This window comes from Manis javanica, chromosome 17, assembly GCF_040802235.1.
Source record: "Manis javanica isolate MJ-LG chromosome 17, MJ_LKY, whole genome shotgun sequence".
Classification (NCBI taxonomy): Eukaryota; Metazoa; Chordata; class Mammalia; order Pholidota; family Manidae; genus Manis; species Manis javanica.
In genome coordinates, this window is record NC_133172.1 from 38,958,683 (window position 1) to 38,971,719 (window position 13,037).

Consider the following 13,037-nt stretch of genomic DNA (forward strand, 5'->3'; position numbering starts at 1 on the left):
TACCAGGGCAAACTTTATCTTCCTTAGGGTTGAGACAGCCATAGTTGGAAAGGAGCTGAAAGAGTGGGCTTTGGAGCTGGGATGTGGAGGGAGAAAAGGAAGAAGTGAGGCTGCAAACTTGTTTCAGGCTGAGGCCTCCAGGTTGGAGGCTCCCCATGAGTTGCAAAACCAATTTCTCTACCCCTGTCCTCCACTCCATTGTAACAGAGGGTTCCCAGTGCACTGGGCAAGCAGGGGGGCTGAAGGAGGAATCCCACAGAGAAGCCCGGTGTGCAGGAAGCACTCTGGGCAGGAGGAGGGAGGCTTAGCTTTGTTACCACCCTACATCCACCTGTCACTTGTGTGAGGGGGAGGGAAAGCTTCATCACGGAACCATTACCAAGTACTGGGTGAAGGCACAGCCACGTGGGAGCTCTTTCACACTGGTGGTGGGATGGTTTGGGAGGATCACACCTTATTGTGTCAGCTTCTACTCTGGCTGTAATATTAGAATCACCTGGGTAGTTTCCAAAAAAACAACAAAAGCACCCATGCCTGGGACCTCTCCTTTCCAAAGACCAGTTAGGACTTACGGTGTCAGCATTTCTGTAAAAGTTTCCCAGGTAATTCTAAAGTGCATCCAGAGTTGACAACCACTGTCCTAGAGAAATTCTACACATGCATAAGAAAACAAGTTAAAAAATAGTTTTAAAATATGTACATATATACAATGGAATATTATTCAGCCATAAGAAGAAAACAAATCCTACCATTTGCAACAACATGGATGGAGCTGGAGGATATTATGCTCAGTGAAATAAGCCAGTCAGAGAAAGACAAGTATCAAATTATTTCACTCATCTGTGGAGTATAAGAACAAAGAAAAAACTGAAGGAACAAAACAGCAGCAGACTCACAGAACCCAAGAATGGACTAACAGTTACCAAAGGGAAAGGGACTGGGGAGGATGGGTGGGAAGGGAGGGATAAGGGGAAAAGAGGGCATTACAATTAGCACAGGTAATGTAGGGGTGGGGCACAGGGAAGGCAGAATAGCACAGAGAAGACAAGTAGTGACTCTACAGCATCTTACTACGCTGATGGACAGTGACTGTAATGGGGTGTGTGATGGGGACTTGATAATGGGGGGAGTCTAGTAACCACAATGTTGCTCATGTAAGTGTATATCAATGATACCAAAATAAATTTAAAAAAATAGTTTTAAAAATGTTTAGAGCAGCTCTCTTTAACAGCAAGATCCAAAAGCCATTAACAAGAGGATGCCTTGTGCTGTCACATGGTGAGAGATGAGCTATAGCTGTACACATCAATAGGGGAGAATCTCACAAAACAGGAGCCACAACAGCAAGTCACAGAAGACTGTGTGAAATGTTGCCTTTTATAGAAAGTTCAGAAGTTTAAAAAACATGCAATGTGCATCATATTAAGGATATACACACATATTATTTATACAAACACGTTTGTGACAGAAAATCAAGGAGAATGATAAACATGAGATTCAGGAACATATAGTTGCCTCTGTAGGTTGATAAGAGGGTGACAGTAGGGAGGGAAAGGGGACTTCCCTTCAGCAGGAAGGTTCTGTTGATTAAGCTGAGTGGTGTGTGTTTATTTTATTATTGGTTTGTATACCCTAAATACACATTATGTATTTTGTATTTATAAGGAATTGCATTTAAAAAACTAGGAAAACCCACGTGTAAAACCCTGGGTCTTAAAGAAAATGCCCACTAGCTTAGAGCAAAGTCTTATACCTCCCTGATATCAAAATGGGAAATATTTGGCCCAGGTAAAACCTCATTCAAAATTTCAAAAGTGGAACAGACACAAATAATAACAGTAATAATAACTGAGAAGAACTGTTGCTACAGAGCAAGTGAATATCATCTGTGGTCAAAATTTTTGCTACAAATGTCACAAGTGTATAAAATATAATAAAGAGATACAAGAGCCCAAGGAAATAAGGCATAAAGAGAGGGTGAAATCTGGGATGAAAACATGAAATAGCAGAACTGAGGCAAGAAGTGAAAAAATACTCCCAGATATGAAGTCAGAATTGGAAATTGCACTAGGATATATGGGATAGTGCTAAAAATGGACACAGGACAGAAATAAGGAAACCAAAGTGAAATGGAAATAAAGAGCGGAAAAAGAAAGAACTCGGCACAAAAGAGACAAAACAAATAATGAATCAGGAAAATTACTTAAAGATACATGTCAAGAAATTTTCCAGAAATAAGGCAAGAATTGATCTACAGATTGCAGGAAAAAGTGATATAGAATGTTCAATACTAAAAATATTCCTTTTGTTAGACACCGTTTATTGTCCCTGAACCCTGCATATTGTCCTGGAGGTGTTGTTAATTCTTAAGTCCCCTTACCATTGAAACTGTTGCAATTTGTAAGGATGCAAAATAAACACTTTTGTCAGTCTAGAAAAGTTTCTTGTCTATATTGTGCGTGTCATCCCCTCTGCTCCCTCAGTCTTTGCTTCCATTGCTTGCTTGTCTCAGTGACAGACGGCAGCGACTGGGGACCCAGGGTGGGGCCAGCACAGCTCTCTGGGCAGCTCCCACTCCTCTGGCTGGACAGCAGGGCTTAGGGGCTAAAGGCTGCATTCAGCCCTTAGTGGCCTCAGATATCACCTTCTGTTGTCACTTCCTGGTGGTCGACTTGTGGTCTGACCACTGATCACCCATTGCCCACCATCTAGCAAGAGGCTTCTACCTCTGTAAAGCCCTGTGACAATCTGGAAGGTGCTTTGGACTCATTGGGCTCAGAAGTGCTGGTAAGTTCCTCCCTCCATCCCCTCTTTTTTTTAACAATTACTAAAATATTTTTTCTCTTACATAAGAAAGGATTTCGAATACAGAAAATCAGACACAACACACAGGTGGGTTTTTTTTTAATTCAGATCACCCTATTTTTTAATTCTGTCTTAAGATATTTTAATACTGTTTTTTAACACAGCTGTGTTATCCTGTTTCCTTTCTTTCTCTGCCCTCCCCAATGGTGTTCTCTATCCTGAAGCCCATGTATGTCACACTCAACGCTGCTTTTGTATTGTTACTCTACAGAAAAGAAGTTATATGAAACATGTCCTCTTTTTTTATATAAAATTGGCATAACATAAACCATTTTAATGTGAACAAAATTCAGTGGCATTTACTACATTCACAGTGTTGTGCAACTACCATGTCTATCTAGTTCCAAACATTTTCCTCACCCCAAAAGGAAGCCCCGCACCCATACAGTATCTGTGCTCCATTCCCCTAATCGCCATGCCTCTGGCAGCCACCCCTCTGCATTCTGTCTCCGTGGATTGGTCTATTCTGGGCCCTTCATCCAAGTGGACTCATCATTGGATCTGCCTTCTCTCACATGTCTTCAAAGCTCATCCACATTGTGGCACGTGTCTGTACTTCACTCCTTTCTATGGCTGAAGAATATTTCCTTGCATGGGTACATTACTATTGATTTCTCCATTCAGCCACTGATGGACATTCGGCCTGTTTCTGGCTTTTGGCTGTGGTGAGTAGCACTGCTGTGAACATGTGTGTACATGCACTGAGCACATCCTCTTAAGGCTCACTTTTCAACAAGGCCCTGGCCCCATAGCTTGTCTGAGTGTCTCCTCCCTCTAGTGTGCATGTGGCTTTGGAATAGGACATGGGAAATACCCAGGTCATGGCAGGTCAATTATGAGAAAACTGCAGGTTTTCTAAGACTCTGGTCCCCTATGTCCAATGTGAGAGGCAGAAAAGCAGCTAGCTAAATCTGGCTAAACCCCCACAGGTTAGAGAAGGTCCAGTGTCATCATTTTATGGAGAAACAGGCCCAGGAAGGTTAAGTGATTGTGTCAAGGCCTCAGAGCCAATCAGTGGCAAAGCAGAGACAGAACAGGTCCCTGGCCCCATGTGTTAAAATGTACCTATGGGAGTTGAGTTTAGGCAGGTGACTGAGTTGATGACAAGGAGGTCACTGTCATTGGAAGACTTCTTTAAATTTCCAGAGAGAAGTGGCCATGCCTCACCACGCAGGGCAGGAGAAGCGAGGGGCAAGTCAAGGCCACCACCTTGACTGGGGTTCCCCATGGGAAAAGCGGGGCCAGGCAAGGGAAACTACTGAGGATTGCTAGTGTGAATATCTGGCAAGCTCTGGGCTCAGGGGCTGCCCCTCGTTGTCTGGTATGTGGCCCTGGGTGACTTGGGGCAGAGGAAGTATTGGTTTGGGGTGTGAGTTTTAGAAAGGAGATGGTTACAGGGATGCCCTTGGGATTGGTTAAGAGTTTGCAATATGATCTTTGGGTGTCTTCAGAAACTGGACACAGGGGAGGTGTAAATAATTGTGGCCATTACTTTGGCCCTGTGATGAATGGATGCCAGAGAGACCAACAGAGAATCTAAGAAAGCACAGTCAGAACACACCTGGCACAATGCGCATAACACTGCCCACGTGACCTCTGGAATTGGTGGCCTGCAGGGCCCAGCTGCATCTCTCCTCTTCCTCTTCAGCCCGCTAACCCTAGGCAGTGTGGTTGTGGTTTCCCTGAAACTGCTCCCTCAGAAGGACTGGCCAGTCGCAGACACCCTGGCCCAAGGCCCTGAGCACATTTGGATGTGGGTGACCCCATCCCCTGGGCCCAGCCCCGAGACCAGGGCCTGGGTGGTCCGACACGGGTCTCAGTCTTTATTGGGGGGGCCGAAGCGCCCTCTGGTGGGCTATTGGAGAGCAAGTCAATTTTAAATCCCACCTAAATGCTAAGTGAGGCGCAGTTATGGATCAAGCACAGCTCCTTCAGGAGTTCCTCTTTCTCTACACATGCTCCTCATGGAATTCATCCGGGGGTTTGTTGATGGAAATGTAGAAATCAAATGCCCACTATGCACAAAGCACTTTTCCCCCTTAGAAATGAGTCAGATACTGAGTTGTCTAACCCAAATAACCACACCAGTGAGCTCATCAGCCAAGTCAAGCATGCAAATAACTACCATAAAGGGAGCAGAGCGTGGTAAACCTTAGGCTGAGGTGAGAGCAGGGAGCTGGCAGAGGACAGAGTGGGGATCAAATGCAGCCAAGGAGACCGGGGAGGGCTTCCTGTGGGCGGCAGCATTTGAGCTGAGCCCTGAAGGGGACTGGATTTTAGAGGTGGAGGAAGGGGAGAATCTTCTGGGTGGAAGGAACAATGAGATGCCAGCGCACCTCCTCACCCCTCTCTGTTCTCTGGTCCCTGCTCAGCCCTCCTTGTTCCTCCCTTCCCATTCACCAGTCCTCGGGAGTCCTCAGGTGCAATTCCCTAAAATGTCCCTCCCAGGGGCATGGTGGCTGGTTCCATCTCCTGCATCTTGCCGCCCACACCTCGCACCTGGATCCTGCTATGACGCACTTGGATCCCAGACCCTGCACTTTGTTGCCAGTCTTGGACCCACTTCTCTCCACTGAGGGACCTTTAAGCAGCCCCCTCTGTTCACTGACTCTCAGGGGTGCCCGGCTACCACCCGCATCCATCCCCCACAGTAGCCTTACTTATCTGAGTCTACAGTATGGGCCCTGAAGGATAGTTCACTAGGACAAAAAGGATTTGCTTCTTTTAAGACAACTTAGACACTGGATTAAATTAATGTCCTCTAGATGTACTGTAAATGCTTTTTGGCTTTGGAGAGAAACCACGGAGAACTGCCTTGGATTCTCGTTTGACCTCCATTTGCAGTTGTTGATTACCCTGGCCTTTTAGTTGCCTCAACGAATGAATAAAGTTTGGACTAGTTTATTCATGAAACTCCTAAAATTTTGTGGTTCACTGTATGTCTTTACAGAGGCTGTAAATATAGGATGATGTTTCCTAAGAGTTTATGTCCTGGAGCTTGATGACTACTGGCTCTGGACTTTGGATAAGTTAGGTAACTTCTTTGCACCCTAGTTAGGGATTGAGAATAACATCTACCTCATTATTTTCTTTACTGTAAAATGCTTGGAGATCTGACCTATCATTTTATTGACATACTACCACTTTATTCTAGACAAGTCCCTTACTCTAATTCAGGCATGATCAGAACTCTCTTACTATGAAATGTGATGTTGTGTCTGTTATTCTAGGGAGTAAATCGTTATGGAAAGATGTAAAACAACCATGTAAAAGCATCTGGGTGCAGTATATAGGAAGTTTTGAATGAATATTACTCTAGTATTTTATGAATCATTAGATGTCCTAATCCTACTTTTTTCTCTCTGCCCTGTATCCTCATATAGGTCCGCTCTCCTTGGGTCTCGGGGACTTGACATATCCCACATCTCCCAGCAACTGGAGAGTCTCAGTGCGGCCAGTCCCTTTGAGCCTCTTGAGACTATGAAGGACACAGACATTCAGGTAGGGGCTACTAGGCTCCAGGACTGGTAGCGTGTTGAGCGTGCAACCCAGGCTGAAGGCCCTGGCCCTTTGTTGACCAGCAGATTTAGGAATTTCAGATTTAGTTTAATTCTCTTCTTCCTCAGATATTAAGAGAAGGGCAGGCTCAGCTTTGGAGGTATAGTTATTTTGGGTTATTTTCAGAGTGCTGTGTGAGACCGAATTTAAGAAAGCAATTCCAACCTGCACTTTTAGATTATTGTAATTATGAGAACAGATTTCCTTCTTTGGTCTTAATCCAAGGAACAGAGACATTACTTGTACATTCCTCTTGCTTTCTTTGTTAATTCTCAAATAATTGTACTATTTGTTTTCCACATTTCTGTATCTTGCTTGTACTCGTTGGCAAAGAGCTAGGGAAAACTTAGAGTGCTATTTACTGAAACCTATTCTTTAATTTCTAGGAAGTATTTGGCTGCGTTAGTGGCACCAGGAAGTAGTCTAATAGAGCACTGCATTCTCATTTAACCTAACATGCCGCTGGCACAATTGATTGCTAGTTTAATCTAATCAGAAACCTCCTGGGACATGAGGGGACGACACATAGAGCTCCTGCCTGCATCCTTGGGGGGGATGCTCTGCCGGGCTGCCTTTGAGGCAGCCAAGGGGACGGGCTACACAGCCTCTGGCTGGTTCACACTCAGTCAAGTTTGACCCTGCAAGGAGTTTTAAGCAATGGAGATGTGAAGTACTGCCTCACACACAAAATTCCATTTAGCACATGAGTGAATGTGGTGGGCATTCCTAATAAAGCAAAATCCGAGGGGGACAGCCTTTTGCCCTGGACAAGACTATCTTTACTGTGGATGCCAAGCCCATGAACTTGGGTAATGTTTCTTGGCAATGTAGGGCAGCATGTCTCTCTGTGAACCAACCCGCTTCTATATGGGAAGGTGGCTCCTCCATGAACTGTACACCCCTGGGGAAGGGACAGCCACTCATTTTCCCAAGAACCCTGTCCTGGCCCTAGGAACAACAATCACAGCTCCATGGGGCTACAGCTCAAGCCCAGAAGTAACTCCAGGCTACACCCTCCTTCAGAAGTAAGAAGGTTGAAACAAAGCATAGGGAAGAGCACAGGGGGTGTGGGCATCACCGGGCGTTCGCTGTTCACTGGGAGGCGAGCTCATTCCCAGGGGCGAGCAAGCAGGAGGAGCCGAGTCACCTGCAGTGCAGGCCACGGCCCTTCCTGAGCACATGGGGCTGAGGGAGATGACGTAGTGACCACACATCCGAGCCCTGCTCTGCCGGCACCACACCCAGCACTTGGCCTGCCTCATGTCATGTAGTCACATCCACCCTTAGGGGACGGGACGTGACTGGGACCCAGAAGAGTGGAGAGCTGCCCTCAGCTCCAGGTCGAGCCCAGAGCTGATGCCATGTAACGGGTTCTCCAGTCAGTTGGGGGAGTCTGTACCCTTCAGGGCAGTAAATAGAGGGTCATGACTTGCTCCACGAGTCTGCGGTCGTGTCTTTCATGACTGTGTCACTACACCAGTAACCTGTATGAGCACCAGCCCCAAACCCTTGTTCTCACGGCTGAGGCCAGTTGGTGGAGGGGACTGAGTTCACGGATGCCCTTTGGGAGCCTGCTGACAACTGGCATGGTTTTACCAGTCCTTCCAGGGTTGACAGACATGGCGCCTCTTATTCTCATACGCAAATTCAGTGAATGCTCCTGGTCTTCTTATCCTCCCAGTCTTACCCAATACATTTAATTCTGTTTCCCCAAAGTCTGTCGGTCATTTGTGCAATCCCACTCAGGCAGCCCCGAGCTGTCTCTGTGGAGCCTGCTCAGGAAGGATGGGTGGGGGTCCCCTAGAAGGCCAAATGAACTGGGCTGGTGAACACTCAGGCTCACTGTGCCACTGATGAAGGCAGAGTACAGATGCTCCAACACCCCACGATTCCATAGGAAAAGGCTTCCCACCACATAGAGCCACCTCATCCCATAATTGATCACCCAAGAGCTGGAAGCCCAGAGCCGGGTGCAAGCCCTCAATGCCAGCACACGATTGTCCCGAGCACTGCTCTGGTCTACACACTGGGCGACGCACGGGGACACATGGCCCGGGTACTCTGAGGACCGGAACGTGCCACCAGGGTGACCTGAGCTGAGAGTGAGGACTGTGTGCATTTGGCCTGTGGGCTGGGTGCAGGGTCTCTTCCTCGAGAGGCCACCAAGCTTAGGTTTGGAGGAGAAATCCAGGCCAGCAGCCCGGGCTCCACAGTCCCACTCTGCTTAGGCTCAGCCATGGCCTTGCTTGCCCCGGGTTTGCAGAGCACGTGCACACACACACACCCTTCCCACCAATGCCAGCTGCATTTGTGTGCAAAGCCCTTTGCTGGGTTGCTGTGGGACAGATGAATGACCAGCACAGGTCCTGCTCTCCGAGAGCTCACAGTCTAGCTGGGGAGACATGTATCCATGTTAAAAGGTCTGCGATCCCCAGAGGGTGCACAGCACAGACTTGGTTTCTGGGAAGGGCTTTGGGACGAGCTTGAAAGAGGGCTGATCCTGGAGATGCAGGGAGGGCAGTGGGGAGGGGAGGCGCCGGCACTGAGATTCTCTCCACACCCGCAGGTCTGACCACCATCCTTCTGCAGACCGACTGAAGCTCACGACCAAGGAGCCAAGAGCACAGCCTTTCCTTACAAGCTCCCCCAGAGAAAACAGACGTCTGAGTGCTTTCCAAACAGGAGATGTCACCGTTTGGTAAAAGAGACTGGAGTCGCATCAGAGCCCGGCAACAGCTGCTTGCTCCTGCCCGTCACCTCCCTGGCTCCCCTAGTCCTCCGCTGGGCCCTGGCTGCAGGTGGAGCCCAGACCCGCATGGAAGCTCTGACTCCCGGCTGCTGCGTTCACCCGGGCAGTGGCGGGCCGGCACCGAAGCATGTGAGGATGGGAATGTGGGCTCAGCCTGGAACAGATGGTGACAATGCTGGGAGGTGGGCATGGGGCCTGCCGCCCGGAATCCTTCTGCCCCCAGCAGGGCATGTCCCCACTGCCAGGTGGCCCCAGGACTGGACTGGGGCAAGACACAAGGCCACACATCGTGTGGGTGCGCCTGGCAGAAGCTCCCCGGGCACTGAGACAACACAGCACACTGGTGCTAGGAAAAGCTGGCACTTTTTCTTAATGGTAGGTGACTAATAAATACAGTACTGCAGCCAATAAATTATTACAATAATGGGAAATTTATTAAACAAGTCACTATTCTAACAAAATTAAAGTTAATATGGGGTGGGAGGTGGTGGTGGGGTTGTGAAGTGAGACCACTGCACGTCGGCTCTTAACGGTGTGCCCTTCTTTTAGGCATGGCTCTGCGAGCAGGCTTCCGGGTGGTCAGCCGCTTGGCACTGGATTCCAGCCGCCTAATTTTGGGCGGGGGACAACCATGTTTTTCATCGGAGTGTCGAGAACTATGACGCCTCTTGGGAGCCCGCCTGGGGAGTGGCTTCTCTTCCACCTTTGCTGGGGTGGGCATGGGTGCCGTCACATAGGCTTGGTAGCCACCAGTGAGGGGGATGGTCTGTCCGTTCCACTGGAAGTGGGCTTCAACATGCCCTTCGTTGATTAGCTGGTAGTAAGCCGAAGGGGAAGCCGCTGCTGCTGCTGCAAAGAAAACCAGAACTGATCAGTTACTCTTCCTGTACACAATGTCCTGCCAGAACCTTCCCTCTGTCATGTCTCTTTCAGTTTCTGGCTGACTCCATTCGATCTGCTTGGCATCTAAAACCCAGACTTGGCCCATCACCTCTATGAATCCCCTCGAGAAGCGATGTTGGCTGCAAGAGCAATTCCGTGGAGCCTGTGGCAGCAGGAGAGCAGGAAATCTGTTCCCCATTCCCAGAGGAAACTCAACCTGAAAATGATTGCAATGCAATCAGGATCCCCTCCATCTCTCCCGTCCACAACAGAGGAAACATTTGTTAAAGTCTGTCACTTCTGAGGCAGTTTTAGTGGAAATACCTTTCCAGTTTTGGAAAAAAGAATCTTACACGAATCAGTTAAGAACCCCTCTCCCTTTGAGCCCCATTTGGTTGCCTTTTTCAACCACGCTGAGCTCTAGCCCTCTGATACTTCCATGTAGATTTGAAAAAGGCAAATCCCAAAGCAGAGTGACCAGGAGGCTCAGGCCAGAATGTGGGTACCTAGTCTAGGCCCACATCAGCGCAACCTCTGGGACGTCTTTTCCTCAGCCGTTAGGTCTCAGTTTCCCTTTATCACTCCCCTTGGCTCTTCTGCTCTTCCCATCAGTATGACACCCTTTTTCCCCCTACGCAGAGGCTCAGTCTGGGATGTGTCTGAGGGCACCCATGTGGACAGCATGGTGAAGGGGCCCAGGTTGGAAGGTGAGGTTATGAGTGTCCCTCAACAGCTCTTCCTCAAACTGCTCCGTTTACACAAAAATGCTCTTGACTTTTGCTAAGAGGCCAATCACCACACTGGCTCTTCTGCTGGTCCTAGAGCAGGCCAGCCTCATTCCTACTTCAGGATCATTCACTTGCCATTTCCTCAAGGGTCCGGAAGGAAGCATTTGTAGCCTGAAGGTGGAGAGAAGGCTACATTTATAAAGATGAGGAAATTTCTCAACGCTTGCCCAGGGATGACACTTCACTTGCCCTCAGCAGTGAGCAGGAACACGGGTATTAGTTAACAGCTGGGGAAGTTCAGACGTGTTGAGGGCCAGCCCGAAAGGAGAAGCCAGGTGGCAGCCAGGTGAGGCTGTGTGCCCACCAGTGACTCTTGTACAGATATCCCGCCTCGGCCTACCTGCAGCGCAGCCCTCCCAGGGCACAGAGAATAAGTTACACTGGATGTAGATCTGGTGAGACATTCTCAGGCAGCCCAGACTGCTATCTGGTCTCAAACTGGTAGGAGTGCTTCTCCAAGAACACTGGGTTTGCGTAGTCACGCTGCCACGGCTACAGTGAGGTCATCGATACCCAGTGAGGTCACGTACGGAATCTTGCGACCTGAGGGGCAGGCTTCAGGCTCTCTTGTGGAAGAGAGCAGGGTGGAGGCAGAGGGGCATCCTACCTGGCCCTTCCATCTAGCCCTCCGTATCCATGCCTTAGTCAAGTAGCCATTTCCCGTGGAATGTACCTGTGGGCTGGCACAGGAGGGCAAGAGGCCCACATTCTGAGATTGGCTTGAAGGACAAGATTAACCTAAGAGACAGCCAGGGTGTTTGGCACTGAGCCTAAGGGTCCCACAGTTGGTAAGGCAGAGATTTGTGTGGACTAGGGAATCAGGGAAGGCTCCTTGTCAGTGGGCCTGAAGGGCAAGGGGACTTGGGACCTATGGAGAGGAGAGGGAAGGCACTCCAGGTGGGAAAAATAAAAGCAAAGACAAGTTCTTCTTAACCTTGCCCTGCCTCAGACGGTAATTCATAGAACCTTTGTGATTTTACAAGTAAGACTTCAAAAAACCAAGAGGTGAAGGGGCCTGTAGATGACACAGGCAGTGGAAAGGTGTTCTGCTCAAGGGTAGGCTTTCTCCTTGGGGCTCTGGATGTATAGCTGATAGGAATGTGAGGAGAAGCTCATCACATTTCAAAGTCCCTCTGGGAGGGACGTTACAAGTGCTGTAAGGCAGAGTGAGGGGCCCGAGTGACCTCACAGAGTGGGAATGAGAGCCCATTTTAAAATGAATTAAAAAAACTCATGACACAATGACATCACACAGAGTGACAGCCTAATCATTACGCTCCTCTCCCTCAAAAAGGCAAATCATGACTGACTATCCGACCACCATGAAAAGGATGCGTGGGCTCAGCGGCAGCCCAGGTGAAAGACAACATCAGCACTGTACAGAGATGTCACTAAAAGACAATTTAGTTCTACTCAGAGGGGGAGGAAATAGACAAGTGTCCTTAGCTTGATGAGCCCCACCATAAGGAACCACGTTTGGGAGGCAGCCTTTGATGCAGTGTGTCCAGGAACTTTCTAGCAATGAGAAATAACCTTCCTCAGGAGGGGGGTCCCTGTTACTGACCTTGGATAAGCAGAGATGGGGCATCGTTTACTGGGGGTGTTGCAGAGGAGGTTTCCCAGGAGGTAGAGACTACCTGGGCTCTCATTTTAGACGAAGGGGAACTCTGGTGGAGAACCACTGCACCTTCTCTCTTAATTTGCTTGAATCAGTGTAGTGTGTGTGTGTGGACATTGTAAGTCCAGCCTAAATAGAGCAGTCTACGTCTCAAAGTGATAAACTGTGAAGGGGACGGTGCTGGGGGTTCATCCTGGCAGGTGGACCAGCCTGAGACCACTCAGATTTTCCAAAGCTCCAGAGAGACTGCATGTTTGGCGTATCCCTCTGATCTGGTGAGGGTCTGATGATAACCACCGCAGTATCTGGCCAGGCCTCTAGGGAAGGCGGAATAGCATAGACGAATGTTCTAGCAGCTTTAAGAGGGCTTCAGACTCACTTGGGGATTCCACAAAACAACTTAAAGATACTTTAACGTGGATTCCTGGGTCAACTGTTACACAGATCTGGAGTGGGGCTCAGAAATCTTCTTTTAACACTAATCAGGCTTCCTAGGCAGTTTGGCCACTTCTCGGTATTTATCGGAAGGAAATGAAATCACTTACTCTAAAAGATCTCTGCACCCCCATGTTCATTG

General features: G+C 48.7%; 1 protein-coding gene across 2 annotated transcripts in view; it reads left to right on the forward strand.

Annotated features, from left to right (window-relative positions):
• Positions 1-13,037, forward strand: part of CIAPIN1 (cytokine induced apoptosis inhibitor 1) — an 89,357-nt gene that overhangs the window by 50,729 nt on the left and 25,591 nt on the right. Inside the window, exons 8-9 of one of the 2 annotated variants that reach the window (XM_073226011.1) lie at positions 6,249-6,366; positions 8,990-9,132. In XM_073226011.1, coding sequence (XP_073082112.1) covers positions 6,249-6,366; positions 8,990-8,995 — 124 coding nt within the window. In that variant the 3' untranslated portion in view covers positions 8,996-9,132. Of the gene's footprint in view, positions 1-6,248; positions 6,367-8,989; positions 9,133-13,037 lie in introns of those variants that run through there. The other variant, XM_073226012.1, reaches the window with a different exon arrangement.